This window comes from Cyprinodon tularosa, unplaced genomic scaffold (genome assembly GCF_016077235.1).
Source record: "Cyprinodon tularosa strain WSP-4 unplaced genomic scaffold, ASM1607723v1 ctg290, whole genome shotgun sequence".
Taxonomy (NCBI): Eukaryota; Metazoa; Chordata; class Actinopteri; order Cyprinodontiformes; family Cyprinodontidae; genus Cyprinodon; species Cyprinodon tularosa.
The window spans coordinates 1,209,632-1,225,885 of record NW_024038997.1 but is presented as its reverse complement, the minus strand read 5'-3'; the positions used below and the strand labels follow the sequence as shown (position 1 = coordinate 1,225,885).

The window sequence follows — 16,254 nt, the reverse complement described above, 5'->3', positions numbered from 1 at the left end:
TGATCATCAGATGTATTATTCCAAGTAGTTTAACCTTATAAAAAAAAAAAAGTCAGGTCTCTTAGTAGCGTATTGTTCAGTTTCTAGTATCCCTTTAATTTTCCAGATTGATCTTCTTTTCTTATATGTTATTATTTTATGATGTTCGTGGGGCATTTGAATGGGATGGAAGATGAAGAAATTAACAAGTCTATTGTGGAGTGGTGTGATCTATTGGTATTTGACCATGTAAAACCTATTGTATATAGATTTTTGCCTCTTTAACAAAGGTACCAATAATTACTGTGACGTCAGTTTAAACTGTTGACAGTTTCGTATCCGTTGTCATGTTGTTGCTAACGCCCCTCAGAGGAGGCCTCTGATTGGTCAGATTCCAAGCCCCCCCTGCCACTGTACCCGACTGTTCCAGTGAACCACCGAGGGTCTATTTCAGCCGTACGCGGCGAACCGCGCGATAAAAGCTGCTAAAAACGAAGGTAGTGTGTCTGTATAGCTTTGGTTTACACGTTTTTTTGTTTTTGTGGTCGAACTAAACGCATTTCTCCGCCCTTTAGGTGTGCAGAAGGATACAGAGGAAGAAGCAGCAGCCGTCCGATACATTGTTTTGCTAACTTCGGAGTTTTAACAGCTAGCCGGGTCTTCTCTTACCGAAAGCCGATACAATATTTAAAACGTTTTATGTGAAGCGGGCATCTTCAGCAGGAGGAAAATGGTCACTTTCTCTGCAGCGATTAGACCTCTGGTCTCTCATCTTCAGCGACATCTCAGACACGTCAGGAGTCCCAGGATAACTCCTGTCCGACAGTGCAACCTCACAGCATGCTCCAGCAAATATGTGCTGTCTCAGAGTGAGTAGAGATAATATCTGTACGTCATTGTGTTTTAGTGTGGACCTTTCATTTTAAGTCAAAGAAAGAGGAAATGGGGAAATACTGCTTTAAGAGAGGCACGACCAGGTGTTGACTTTGCCTAATTATGCCCAGCTGGAGCCCTTTGCCCCACATAGCTGCCTATTGTAGTTCAATGAAAGCTTTTATTGGTAGTTTGCATTACCTGCTATTCCTAATAACTCTTTAGCTTTTCTATCCGATTTTAGCACCAAGATGAACCTCAACCTTTATGTTCTACTTATCCTCTCTTTTATTTAGTCTGTTTTTTTTTTTAGATCTTTATCCAACCTTTCCCTTCAGTTTTTTTCCCCCTTCCCTTCACAAAGGTTTAAACACACCCAAGCTGGTCTGGCAAGTCCAGATTCATTCCTAACACCACCCACTTACATAAGCTGTCTTTATCCTGTTTGAAAACATGCAGAAACTAGAAATTGTGTAGCAAAGCTGAACATTTAAGCCACAATCATAAATTAAGTTCATGTTCAACTCCTGTGATGTGTCATGATCAACTTGGAAACATTGTTTGCTTTCTCTGTGGGATGTTTGTTGAAAAGATAAGCTCCCAAAGTGATCAGTTTAGCTTTGCCACAAAAGAGAGACATTTTAATCCTTTGAAGAAGTGATCCACGGAAAATACGAGATGGGACAGGATAATGAGAAACAATAGGAACACCAAACTGGGCTGATGAGACTCTTTGAATTCAGCTCAGTTTTAATGTTAAATTCAAGTTATTAAGGAACAAAACTTTTTTTCAGCTGTATGAAAAAGTGCACATGACTCTTAGCTTTAAAAAAAAAAACCTTCTCTTTGGTGGCATCTGGTGTCCAAAATGATAAATCTAGATTTTTATGAAATTCTCCAGTATGACTGTTCAGTTGAAAGATTTTTGATCAATTTGTCAAGTGTGAGTCTATAATTGTGGTGCTTTGATCATGAACACAACAAAGTCTCAATCCAGCTTCTTGACATTTATAAATACCAAAAAAATAGTGGTTAAATCCTTGACATGCCAGACACACAACCACACACATTCAATCACAGCTAAGGTTAGTCTAAAACGATCAATTAACAGATATGTTTTTGGACTGATTGATAAGGTCAGATGACTGTTAAAGAAAACATATGTGTGGGAGAACATGTTTGACTTTTAACAGCACTTTATTTACACAATTCAAACATATATATATACAATTGACGTAAAACAAGTGTCAGTTAAAATCACTATTATAGTAAAACGAGTGTCAGTTAAAAATCATTAAATGAGGAGCTTGTTAAAATGCAGTTCTCCATCATCTGACACGGTACATAAAATGTTTTTAAAACCCCACAACTGAATGAAATCCTCCATGTTCTGTGTGGCCCTGTGGAAGTGAAACTCCAGCCTGATCCTGGCTTTAATGTTGCACTTCCACAGACCCACGGAGTGAAGGGGAGGTCTCTCCTGCAGTCTGTCTCTACGGGACAAATAAATATCCATTTTAGCTTCACTGATTAAAAAGTTCAAAAGTCTGGCCTTTGCCTTGTTGCTTTTGTTTTGACACACTCCTCCAATAAACAGAGATGTTGTAAAAACTGTGCCAAAAAGACTAAAAACATTTGTTAAAAGGCAAAAAATGGTCTTTAGTCTGACGCAGTCCATAAAAACATGAAAAACATTTTCAGACAGACTGCAGAAGGGACACTCGTTTAAAACACCCCGATTGATGACGGATAAAAACGAGTTTGTGGCGATGGTGCCGTGTAGAATCCTCCATTGGAGATCGCTAGTTCTTTTTTTAATTGGCGGCTTATATAAAGTCCTCCACTAGGGTGCTCTGCCAGCAATTTAGAAAAGAACATGTTTGGACTTAAAACCAGTGGGCTTTTAATTAATAGCTGGCTGATAAACATATTTGATATAGTATGTTGTGGGACTGGGCAATTAATTGCGTGTTAGATATATTCACAATTGAACGAAATGCAATTTTCAAATCACAGAGCCATTTATTACATTTTACAAGAATGAGTGGCAAAATTTCTCCCTCCAGCCCTTAGGTGGCGGTAATTTGCTTAAAGTGGGTTTGCAACCGCACAGTTGGGAAGAGAGTACGGTTTACTGTGCCCAAGGTTACAGTAAAATCCTGCAACAACAGACTGGAAAAGCAAGCGTTCGGGATCACAAAAAACCCGTATTTCAAACATTTATAGGATTGTGGTGTCTTCAAGGGAAAATTAAAAATAAATAGCAATCACAATATTGGTTTGACAAAATCATTCAGCCCTAGTATGTTGCTCAGTGCTAATATGTTTTTGATTCGCTAAATTAAACAAATGCAAATTAAACTCATCTTATGATGATGTAAAGTTTCTGTTTGGAGTTGATGGAAACTCGAAAGTTTTATTTCCTTTCATACTGTGTTTTTTTTTTTTTTTTTTCTTCAACCATACACATCCATATGCATTCCTAATGATCAGTTTGTCTGTGTCATAATATGCCTAAAATAATTTATATAGCTCTCACTACATCTTTTTTTAGACTTACTACAGTCTGGCCCCTGTTATATTACTACCTATCTTATATGTTCACCCTAATGTTTAACAGAAGGAAAGGCTTGAAAATGAGCCATGTAACTAATTGCACTTGGTGAACTGAGTTACTGGAATAAAGGAACCTTTTTTTAACAATCTTATTTATTTAATAGTTGACTGTATAAAACCAACTCAGGCCAGTGCAACCAACTAATATAAACAGATTTAAATACAGCTAAATATAGTCCAGTTGTATATGAATTATGTTATAGTTTAATTAATAAAGTATAGATGAGTGCATTCGTTTTTTAATGCTTATTTGGAAAGGGACATTTAAAGAACAAATTTCATGGGCCAAATCATTTCTGTATTATCTAAATTAAATATTACATATTTTAAACAAATAGTGACTCGGTTTATAAAAGAGAATCTAGATTAGGACAGAAATAATTTCTAAAGTAAAGTTAACGACCCTGTACACATTTAAGATTCAACTAAATTCCTTACAGTGTGATTCTTTTTTACTTCCAGTTATTTAGACACATTTGAAAACATTACATTTATTTAAACCAATTTTATTTATTGTTATTTATTATTTTAACATCTAGATATGTTTTCTTGTAGAGTACTATGTGACTTATGGTTAGGAAAGTTTTAGCCTTTAAACCAATTTTATTTTATTTATAGATCTTAATTGAATAGAAAAATGTTTTCAGAATCCCTTTGGTCAAAAGAGCTAGCCTGGGTGCCATTCCGAACTTAGTCCCGCCCACAAGGTTTGAGGTCGGGAAGTTCGGTCTGGCTCTGCTCCATAGTAGCGCGAGTATTATCGCCCACTGTCAGGCGATCCAATCAAATTGTCAGGGCGGGCTTTATACTATGATGGACAGATGATCAACAGTAACGTAATCAACCACGTGACCAAAGCACACTTGGGTGACAACAACAATGGCTGCCGCCGGAGAGTTGAGGTGAGTAGATTCTGCTATTAGGTCTGTTCTAGAAGATATCGACAGCAATTTAATTTTAAAAGAGGAACAGAGAAACGCGATCAAGGCTAATCTTCTTATTCTAGGCATGAAACTGCACGCTTTGATTTTTGTTGACAACAACTATGCGTTGCTTAACACACGTCACGCACTCCGTTGCTCTTATTGGTTGTACGTCTGTCCAATTGAGTGCAGAGGCATTTTTTTCCCTGGTTCGTTCAAAACACGCCCCATAATCACAGCTCTATCGAGCAGTATCAGACTCATATTCTGACTAGAATTGAGTAGGACTACGTCAGGCTACAAAAGAGCTGGCCCCTATATCAAATTTTAAAAAATAACATTCTTACAAAGAAAGATAAGATGAGAGCTTATATAGTAAAGCTAAACTAATGGGCTTGGATAAATAATATTTGCCTCTAAGTCTTTTTAAATGTAATGTGAACAGAACTGAGTGCCTCTACAGTTTGAATTGTATTTTTTTATTGTGATTTTATGGAAAATGCGATTAATTGCCCACTATGGTTTATGTCATGTTGGTCTGTTTTGAATTATAATTATACTCTTATGTGGGCCATTAGGTTATTGTGTATTCTGTTTCTCATGTTTATCAACAGGCGCTTGTTTATGTCAGTGTGACATTTGGGACAAAACTTAAATTCAGGGAACCTTTTTAGAATGACTTAATAAAAAGAAAAACCTATCAAGATAAATATTAAATATCACACATTCAGCTTCAAATAAGCTAAACATAATTTTTGGTCTATGTCTTTAGAGGGTCATTAATTTATCAGTTTCTAATTTTAATCAAAGCCGGTTGCTCAGTGGTGCAGGGAGTAGCACTGCTGCTTTGTAGCAAGACGGTTCTGGATTCCATTTCCAGCCCAGGGTCTTTCTGCATGGAGTTTGCATGTTCTCCCTGTGCACGCGTGGGTTCTCTCTGGGTACACCGGCTTCCTCCAACAGACCAAAAAATATGACTGTCAGGTTATTTAACTTCTCTAAATTCTCCTTGAATGGTTGTTTGTCTCTGTGTTGCCCTGCGATGGACTGGCAACCTGTCCAGCGTGTACTCCGCCTCTCGCCCATAGACTGCTGGAGATAGGCACCAGCACCCCTGACAACCCCACTTGGGATATGCGTGGCGGAAAATGGATGGACTGGATGGATGGATATTTTTCATTTTTGTTGATTTTAGTGCTGCAACTAATGATTATTTTGCAAATCGATTAATCTGTTGATAATGTTTTTGATTAATAATAAGATAGCCAAAGATTCCTTAAAGACTTTTTTCGAAAATAAACCACGTGACACTCAAACTTTTCCCCTTCAGAAATTCTGGATAGAGCATAATGACAGATTAAATAAAAAAAAAATCTTGAATGCAAAGTGTTTTTTTTTTTTTTTTTACACAATTTTAGTATAATTACTGCTCTAAATGAGTCGCTCTGTCAGCTAAAGGCATGTTTTAGAGTCTTTATACTCCAGTTAATGATTATTCGATTACTAAATTAGTTAACAATTATTTCAATAATCTATTAATCGACAATAATCTGATGGTTTGAGCCCTAATTGATTGTATTGCTTTTGTGGTCATCCGAAACTGCTCTGTTAGAGCTATTCCTGTGTCCTAGTCCAAGGTGAAGCAACATCAGCTCCTCCCTCTGCTCAAATCAAGCCTATCCTGAGATTTGGTCTCTGAATCATTGTCCATTTAGCTGATTTCACAATGTTGTTAAATATTAACGAATTAAACTGATCAAAGAGCTTAGAACAAAACAATGTTTGAGCAGAAAGGGCTGTGAAAGCAGCTATTGTGTGACTTGGAAACAACAGGAGGAGGAGCCTGTGAAATCTGAAGATGAAGGTCAGCTCCCAGTCAGACCTGTTCGGCTTGGTCCTCAGTAGAGACTTTAAACCTTCAGCTGAGTCAATGAAGGGGAAACCAGCTTGTTCTGCCTGATTCTTTTGGTTTGGTTGACGAAGGATGTTTTTTTTTCTTTAAGTACAATAGATACAGTTTCCCTCCTTAATTGGACTGTTTTCTGTACCCGAAGGAGAAACGGGATAGCTCTGGAAAGCAAATAGAGTTTGGGGTAATTAGGAGTCAGAACCACTGACAGACGTTGACCTGCAAGAGGTCCTGGTCTTTTTCCCCTGCTGTGGAGTGGAGCTGGGGGAATGCCAGGACATTCCGAAAGTCTCTTTCTGTACAGCCGGCCCACTTCTCTCTTTTTTAGTAGTTTCCTTTAAAAAAAAGAGGAGTAGAAGGAAGCACCATTGCTTCCGGACTCATTTTCTCCCTTTAGTTCCTCCTTAAGAAACGAAGGACTGGATCTTTGTAGCGCTGCCTCATTGTAGCTTATATATGTTGTTTTTTGTGAAGCACCTTTGATCTGTTTTAAAAATGGACTGTCTGAAAAAGCAGGAGGAGGCAGAGCACAACAGAGAAAGTAGGTGTCAGCATTTTCTTTCTTTGACTGAAATGATGGAAACGGCATCGGCGTAATGAAATCTAATGTATTATTACATTTTTTAATCCCCCTTTTTTTTCTTCTTCTTCTCTTCTTCCCTCTCCTCCTCTCCAGTGCATCCCATGTGGCAGGGACCCCTCGTGGTACCAGGAGGCGATCATCAGTCTCCCATCGATATTGCAGTGAGAAAAACGGTCTTTGATTCGGAGCTGAAACCTCTGGTGACGAGCTACGACCCAGAGACCTGCCAGCAAATCTGGAATAATGGTTATTCCTTTCTGGTCGAATATGACGACACCACAAACAAGAACAGTGAGTCATTTTTGAATGTTTGTTAAAGACAAACAAATGGGTAATTTCTGAAAGAAATAAATGTTTTTTGTTTGTTTTTTCTCTAAAAAGTAAAAAAATTGTTAATTGAACCCTTATTCTGACATCCTGTCTGCAAACTGTAATTTCTCTTTAAATCTAGAGTGCATTGCAGGGAAATCTCAGCAGGGAGAGTGCATGTTTTGATCTATGTAAGAGGATTATCTCCTCCCCCACTCCCCCTTTGAAGACCCCCACTCATATGTAGGAAAATCCAGTAATCAACCCTAAAGTCAAAATACCATGTGCATTTGGTGACCCTCATGTGACTCGTGTTTTATTTTTTAAAGATCTCTGTCTGAACTAGAAATTGTACCTTTGGCATCATGATTACCAGATTTTTATCAACATAGCATTACATTAAATACGAGGTTTGTTTCAGATGTATTTAAATGTTCAAATGAGTTAGATCTCCCTGCTTTGTATTCAGAATCGAAAGAACAAACAGTTTATGTAGTGAAATGTTGAGGGCAGGAATTTATGACTCCTGTAAAAACCAAGAAGCACTTTATTGATCTCAGTTTAAGAAAATGTGCAATGGCACATTTTAAGCAACATAAATGGCAGAGAAGAAGGCAACTTGAGTCTGTTTTATGTTTATAAAGTTGGCACCATAAAAGTTAAACAGTATTTACTTTTAGGGGCTGTAGTCCCTCCCTTTATGCTTTCCTGGAATGTTCCTGGTCAGTGGTTTGCTTGAATAACCTGTTCCTCCAGAGCCTTTGTGGAAGAAAAAAAAAAGCAGCACACCTAGAGACTGTTTCCAAAGTTATGTTGCTGCCTCTTTTCAAAAAGGATTCAATAAATGTTTCCTTTAATCTGCACACACACAGCATTCCATAATGAGAACATGGAAAGAGGTTTGGGGTTTTTGCCAAATAAATTGTAAATCAAAATGAAAAAAAAAAAATGGTTATACACACAGCCTTTTTTTTATAAGGTGTAAAATGGTGTCCAGCTCACGGCACAGTGGAAGAGCATTCATTGCCAATCAGTTCACACCTACATGTCATGTTTTCCCCCTCTCTGTATAGCATTAAGGCAGCAAATGTGCCCCAAACCCTTTAACAGGTTAAGAATAAAACAGAAAACCATTGGGCTTCCACTCTTCATTATTAAGATGTCTCCAAAAGGACCCTTAATTCATTTTCTACAGTCTGATGGTCACCTGTCCAGCTGCCAGGTATTAAGGTGGAAGCGTTACAATATGTCAATTTTTGCCGGAGGGACTGGTACACTTGAGAAAATAGAAGAGAAAGCATTATGTGGAAATATTATAGGAGGTTACAGCTTGGGCACAAATGGGTCTTCTTATAAACAATAACGTAAACCCTCCTGCTTAAGTATTTACAATGTCGGTGTTTTCAAGTGGCCATCACAAAGTCCTGATCTCAGTTTTATAGAAAATGTGTACATAGAGCTGGAGAGAGCAGAACTAAAGCTTGCTGTGCGAGCACCTGACCCAGTTACCTTATGAGGATTGGAGCTAAATCCCAGAAAACTATTAATAGAAGGTGGTGGGTGAAAAAAACAGTTTCTACAGTTTAAAATGTAGATCTAGAAAAATAAAAATAGAGAAACATTCACATTTGAATTTCCTTATATTAGCCGTAGCTACAATGAGGAGGTAATTTCCATATTTGGTCATACCCTGGTGTAGTTATGCTTCATTCTGTTACTAACATTTGGGAGCTGAACTGCTTTCTCTCTGTTTGAGATCCTCCAGTCCGAGGCTGGTTATGGTTCCTCTTTGTAGCACAAAGGGGGAAGTCGGCCTGTCAGAGCTGAGGCCCCACATTGTGGATTGCGTTGCCTCCATCTTTGCACTGTCCTGATTGTGTTAATACAGAAGATCTATTCATTCAGATCATCTTCTAACCAGGTCTATGCTGTATTATGTTGAATATATATTGTTCTCATCTCTTTAATGTTTTTCTTGTCTTTTTTGTATAGCTGTTTTATCATGAAGTATTGTTTGTTTTTTATGTCCTGTGAAGAGTGTCGTATACAATATACGATCAAATATCTTATCTTGATGAATTGCCTTGATCTGCTGCAACAAATCTTCACAAATTCCTCGGGATTCAGTTTCTGCATGCCATTAATTTTTTTCTGGCACTTGTTTATTTCAGGAAGAGTTTTAATACGTAGTTATTCAGAAACTAAAAAGAATTAACAAAAGTTTGTGCTAATTATTTTTCAATAAAACCTCTATCTGAAGTCACCAATATTAATGCATGTTTTCCTGATATCCTGCAGCTCTTGTGCTGATGCACATTCTTTGTTTGTTGTGCAGCACTGAAGGGGGGTCCCTTACGGGACGAGTTTAGGCTGTGTCAGTTCCATTTCCACTGGGGTGAGACCAACGACTGGGGTTCAGAGCACACTGTGGACCGAAGGCTGTTTCCTGCAGAGGTACTGTGTCAGCATTAACCAGCATGATTCCATATCAAAAAAAAAAAAGGTTTGATCTTTTCTTTTGTAGTGTCTGCATAGGGACAAAAACGATGCCAACCAGACTTAAACCAAAATCAGTTGTCTGCAACCTGAAAAATGACTTCTGCCTGAAAAATGTCTGTTTCAGATCATCTTGCTACCAATACTACAACAATAAAGGTTTCCTTGATGTCAGTGGTTATTTACAATGTGAAAATGTTCCAGACCAGAGATTTCTTAATGAATTAAATGTTTTTAGACATGTTTGATACTGAATTAGTGTGGTTAAAAAAAGCTGTATATTATTATAACATATAAATAACTGTCATACACACAGTTGTACAATTTAAAGCTCTATAAGTGGATCACCAACCTTAACTTGGCATATTATCAATTTAAGCTTGCAATCTTTTTTAAATTGGCTGTCAGTTTGTCTGAGCAATCCAACTCTGTGGTATTTTTTCAAACTTGAGTTAAGAAAGTGATGCCTGGCTTACATGGAGACAAACGGCTCAGCGTCTCTTAACAGAATTCAGCTGGAAAAAAAAATCACAACAATTCTAATAACCCAGCATCTGAGCGCTCATTATTTAACACAATGCTAATCCGCTTGTCATGCAAAAGTTTAAATTTGTGTTAAAGCTGACAGGGACATAAATATAAAGATTGAATGATTAAATGATTAGATTGAATGGCTGCCACTTCAACTGAAACAAGTTTGCTAAAAGAAAGCCCATGAAAACACATCAGGCAGTGAAGTCCTCCTTTTCTTATGGGAACATAATTTTAACTCATTATAGGTCAGATTTAAAAACAATTGATCAAAGCAACACAAAGAAGTGTTTTTTTTTTTTTTTTTTGAAAGTTCCAGACAAACTTTTTAATCATTTGCAAATGTTGAACTTGCATCTACTGGCAAAAAAATTAAATAAGAAAAAAAACATTTGAGGTAATTATGGAGAAATGAGTTCATCAACATGACACAAAACCTATTTTATCTACTAGGTGAACATTGTTGTTGTAAATCACACTAGATGAAAAAATCAATTGTTCTAAACCAATCCCTATTTCCAGGTCAGGTAAAGGACAGAATTTACAAAAAGAATGACAATTAGTTCTTTGTTTGTTCAAATGAACCTACTCTTTAATCAGACACAAGAAATTGTTTTGTTTTTTAAGAGCTAACAAGCTAAAGTTATAAAGTTAAGATAACTGGAGGTGAAGTTTTCTAGAAGGCGTTTTGCCTCTCATCAAAGAAGCTTCTTCAGTTCTAACTGGTGGTGAGCAGCACTGAAATTAATGCACTGTAAGCTTGGTTTATGCTAGACGTGTACTTTTGGTCCGTGCAGCCACATTACATCATTTTGGGTTTTTAATTCAAATGAAGACAGTCGTTTGCAGACATCATCCCTATTCTGGACAAGAAGACTGAGGGTTTGAGAGAACGTCACGTCATGTTCCCTATACTGAACTTTTCAAACTTGACCATGACCTGGATGACTGAGAATCTTCACGGATAAGCTAATAAGCTACAGGATGTCTGTCTGTGTCTAAACAGAGTATTTGTTTTATCTGCTGTATTTTTTCCTTCCTGAGAGAGGAGAAGTTAAATAAATATGATTTTTTTTCGCTCTGCTGTGAGCTGTCCTTAACCACTACTGTCCAGCTCCATGTCCCTTAGCTCTAATATTTGTTTGTTTGGATGAGGGACATTTATTTCTTTGTTTTTCCATCCTTATGTAACAAGATTTTCCAGTGACTGTGTGAATGTTGTCCCTGAAGCCGGGTGTTTGTTGCTGGGAGTGTTCCCACATCACAGTTCCCATCAGTCTGGGTTTGGGCGAAAGTGTGTGTGGCATCAGGTTGCAGCCACTGCTGATTAAAATAGATTGCTTTCCATGTTTTCAGTCCAACTTTATCGTGTCCTCATGTGTTTTGGGTGTTTTCAGCTCCACTTGGTCCACTGGAACTCTGACAGGTACTCTCTGTTCGAGGAGGCGGTGATGGAGAAAAACGGACTCGCCGTCATAGGAATTTTTCTGAAGGTCCGTTCTCATTCAACAAACACCTTTGATTGTGACTCTGCTACTTGTTGTTGAATGGTTTATAATGGTGTTGGATGCTTCAGCTGTTTTAAGCTGATTTTTAAGAGACGAACTGTGACTTTAATCCAGATTAATGTCTTATCTTGGTGTAGGTGGGAAAAAGACACGAGGGGCTGCAGAAGCTGGTCGACGCTCTTCCAAGTATCAGACACAAGGTCAGTTTTACTAACATGGAAAATGCCTCCTTAAGAGCAGCAGTTTCCAGATTCAAAGTTTATCATCCTTGTACTCGCCTAGAAATAAGTACTGAATGTGAAATATTTGCATGAAACAAAGTAAAAAAAGAACAAATTATTGAGAAATTGATTAAGTTTCTCAGATGTTTGCCTTGATACAAGAGAGCTGTTTTATCACTTTTTTGTGTTGAAAGTTTAATAATTTGCGGGTCTAAAATTGTTTTTAGGTCATTAGCAGCAATGAAATCGGAGATTTTTTTTTTTCTTCCTGCTTTTAGCCAAGTTTAGGAATGGGTGGGCTCACCTCTGCTTTTGAACAAACAGTTACTGATGCTTTGTGGCTCTATCTACTATAATATTAGAAAGAAATGGTGGAAAACATGGCTTATTAAAAATACCTTTAAGCTTATTTAACATTTCTTTTGGAAGATAGAAAATGTTGTCCTGATATTTTTTTTTTTTATTCTCTAACTACATTATCTACCTTTACTGGAGAGTCAAACTGTTTCCCATCCTGTCAGGGGCCTCACATATTTATTTATTCCTAGGGGCATAAATGGCCCCTGGGCATCACTCTGGGCACCCCTGCAGTTGCATAATTACCACAAACCAAAGTCCTTTAGATGTGGCGTCCTCTGCTGGTGTTACAACACAATTACACAGGACCATTCCGGCTGGATCACGGGTAGTTAACTTGAAGTTGGGCTAAACTAGACACTGTGATGTGAGGTAGATTCAAACATCTGGGCCTGAACATCAGCCAGATGAAGTTTTGGTTCAGACTTTAGGGTCTTTCTGACTTCAGCATTATAACTCCCAAAAATACAGACGATATTTGCTACAATTCTTCCTCCTCTGTCTTTGTCTGCCTGCAGGACAGCGTTGTAGAGTTCAGGCGGTTCGATCCAGGTTGTCTGCTGCCGTCCAACATCGATGACTACTGGACATACCACGGCTCTCTGACCACGCCTCCTCTGACTGAATCTGTCACCTGGATCGTCATGAAGCAGCACATAGAAGTCAGCCATGACCAGGTACTGTCTTCTATTTGAATCATGTCTTACTCGAGCATGAAGATCATTTCAAGCACAAATAAATTAAGCATTAATTGTGTTTTGTATATTTAAAAATGGACAGACGTCTATACTCTTCCTGTTGTTTAAATATCCCTAAGATCTTTTAGCTCCAGGGAATTTGCCTCTTCTGTTTAAGGAAGAGGAAGGGACCTAGTATTTAGTGTGCATTTTTTTATACCTTTAGGTATCTAAACTGATATCATCCCAAGAGCTGTCTTCACTGCCCCCATGTGGCCAAGTATATTCAGTGCAGTTAAATCTAACCAAACCTTGTCCAGCCTGATATGTCATCTGTTCTGAGCACTCAGATCTCAGCTACACATTAAACTCATTCATAAACTAGCAGCGAGGTCACAGTGTCCTGTTAGCTGAGCAGCGGACAGAACACTAACCGCGATGTTTCTCCAACATCTCATAAAACTGTTGGTATTCAGAGATTTCACAGTTGTTTGAAGCTCATGAAAATTTGTTGTAGTCCAGAGATTCTGTGTGAGGGGAAGTACTGCAGGGAAGTCAAATGGAAACCGACAGCACGTGTAATATCAACCCATAAAAGCACCACAGCTGTAAATGCCACCTGGCTGCTCGTCGGTTGCACCTGCTGCTCTTCACACCTTTGTTACACATAGTTTTGTGTCAGTGACAGTTTTTCATTTAATTCTAGAGAAGGCCAAACCTCCTCTGTAAACTTCCTAAAATAACTGGTAAAATATGCATTGCCAAACTTCATAAATGTAGTTATTAAAGTGCATTAAATATTAGCTAAAATGCGGCTGGTTTCAGAAGTATGTTGCGCATTGATCAGCTGTTCTACGTGATCTCCCCTCTGCTCTGGAGCAGCAAAACGCAGCCTCTATGAAAAATCCCTGGTGAGTCTATTGAACTAAGCGGCAAGAAAGTAGAGCCCTGATTGGATGACTCACTGTCTTTTCCAGCTATGCTAAACCTCTTAGAGGGTCTATAGAGCAGAGCTTGGAGAGCTTACAGAGGAAGACTGTTGTTGGTGGAGTTGTTGTTCTTTCCGTTTCAATTCAGAGTATATGTCCAGAAGTTAGATTTATAACATGAACGCACCTAAGCGCTTGTTTCTGCTCCTCTTTATGATGGCAGATCAACAACACCCTGCAGATTAACTCTGGATCTGCTTATTCAATCAACACCATCGTACAGCCCTTTAAGATCCCAACCCACAATGAAAAGCTCAATTTTTCCCCCCAGTTTTTCTTGTTAAAGTTCTGTTGATTTCCAGCATCTTTAGCTTTCTTAAACTAATCCAGTTCAGAAGTGTCATAGCTGTAGCTCCGCAGAAAGAGGGGAAAAACATCTAAGCTGAACAGTGAACCCAGGTAGTTCCATTTAACATTCAATAAAGCCTGTATGTGCCCCATGATGTCAAAACTTTTATTCTAACAAAGATGTTTTAAAGACTACATTTTCTTTATATGTGTGTCTGTTTTTCTTTCTTTCAGCTGGCGGTCTTCAGGAGCCTCCTGTTCACCTCAGCTGAGGAGGACGTTCAGAAGAGCATGGTGAATAACTTCCGGGTGCAGCAGCCTCTGCGGGGTCGCACCGTCCGCTCCTCCTTTACTCCGTTCCTGCAGGAGGCGCCGTAAGCTAGAGACGACAAGCAGAGCCTTCAATGCTGCTGGACTGATTAACAACATGCTGGTGCTTAACAGGACTAAGGAAACTTTTAATGTTCAGCTGCCTCTGAGAGCTTCATGCTGTTTTTATTCAAGTACAATCATCATATGTTTTATTTTGATAATGAACAGTTTTACACATGATGAAAGAAAACCTTTTTAGAGATTTATCTTTGCTCAGTTTTTGGTTTGACCGTTTCACAGCAGTTATCAATAAGGGAATAAGGGTCACCAAAGGGGGTTCAATTCACTAAAAACATATGAATTTTATTACCTTAAGTTTTATTTAATATACACTTTGTTGGGTTTGTTTCAGCCTCCACTTGGAGTCAAATTGAGCTGCAGCTGGTCTGAGCTGCTGTCTGTTTACAGTGAAATGCCCTGGAGATTTTTACAAATAACTTTTACAGAAATGTGCATAATTATCAAAACAAACAATTGTTTTACTGGATGTTTTCTTCCATCTGTTACAAAGAGATTATACTGAATACGTATGAAATTAATTTTCAACAACCTTTTTTGTTTTTTTTAACCTTTCTCAGCCTTTGTTACTAAGACGCACAAACATGTAAAGTTACAGCAGCATAAGCACATAATAGGAAAACACTGAGGAGGAGATGTACGGGGGAACAGGGTATGCAATGCTACACGACTTACAGACTGACAGTGATGCTTTGCCTTGAACAGAAGAAAAGGAGTGATGATGCCTTCTTCTACCTTCATCTACCTTTAGTTCATCTACCATTAGAATAGGTAGATGAACTCCACAGGGGCCACAGCAGGTTGTGTTTGGTTGTTTTTTTATCTATTTACGCATTAAAGCTACAGTGTGTAATAATTACAGGCATATAAAGTCAGAAATTTAATATATTATACATAACTATGTTATTTATCATCACCTATGAGCTCAGCCTTTTAACCATAATATTTGCGTTGCCTTAGAATTCGTTATTTATAATTACATAGGAGCGGGTCTCGCAGCCATGGAGGCTGACATCTTTGCGCTACGGCAAGCGCAGAGGCAACAAACTAGCGATTGCGAGATCTCCCATGACGCTCAAAAATAACTACGGCAAGTTGAGAGAGATTAACTGAGACGGTACTGAACAGTAGATGGCAGTATTATGCCTGAGAAGCGTTTAGTCTGCCTGAAACCAAAGAAGAAGAAGAAGCAGGTATACTGCGCCTCAGTAACAAGAAAGGTGAACAAGGCGGCAGGCGTGAGTGACTTTGCAAACTGTTTGGCACTGTGTGGCCAAACATCAGACGAATGGAGGATCATGCCTACTCTGTATCACAACGAAAAGCGGCAGACACCGAACCCCCGTCATCTAAGAAGCGGAAACACGACGAGAATAAACGCAAGCGGGACAAGAAACGGCAAAAAACACGGATCAACATTGGCACGGCATTTACACGATGGAAGTCACTGATGGAGGAAAAAGGTTTTCAAAGTGACGCTCAAGTTGCCAGTTTTCTCTTGGACAGGTAATTAATCCTACACACACAATTGTCTAATATCACTGCAGTTTTTGGAGTACAGGATGCTCAGACCTGTCTAAAACAATAACATGCTGCGTGATGATG

General features: G+C 38.4%; 1 protein-coding gene across 2 annotated transcripts; it reads left to right on the top strand.

Annotated features, from left to right (window-relative positions):
• The first annotated feature begins 334 nt into the window (after window positions 1-334).
• Window positions 335-15,488, top strand: ca5a (carbonic anhydrase Va). 2 transcript variants are annotated; one of them, XM_038290989.1, is made up of 8 exons: window positions 335-476; window positions 555-848; window positions 6,977-7,174; window positions 9,528-9,646; window positions 11,617-11,712; window positions 11,865-11,927; window positions 12,824-12,982; window positions 14,494-15,488. In XM_038290989.1, exons 2-8 carry the CDS (start codon window positions 710-712, stop codon window positions 14,635-14,637), a joined length of 918 nt encoding a protein of 305 aa, XP_038146917.1. In that variant the 5' UTR covers window positions 335-476; window positions 555-709; the 3' UTR covers window positions 14,638-15,488. The 2 variants fall into 2 exon arrangements, with proteins under 2 accessions (XP_038146917.1, XP_038146918.1); XM_038290990.1 differs by lacking the exons at window positions 335-476; window positions 555-848 and adding an exon at window positions 6,429-6,841.
• The last annotated feature ends 766 nt before the right edge of the window (window positions 15,489-16,254 follow it).

Coding starts and splice junctions, on each gene's coding strand:
- ca5a (XM_038290989.1), top strand. CDS start 710: ATGGTCACTTTCTCTGCAGCGATTAGACCTCTGGTCTCTCATCTTCAG. Junction 849..6,976: donor CAAATATGTGCTGTCTCAGA/GTGAGTAGAGAT, acceptor CCTCCTCTCCAG/TGCATCCCATGTGGCAGGGA. Junction 9,647..11,616: donor GAAGGCTGTTTCCTGCAGAG/GTACTGTGTCAG, acceptor GGGTGTTTTCAG/CTCCACTTGGTCCACTGGAA.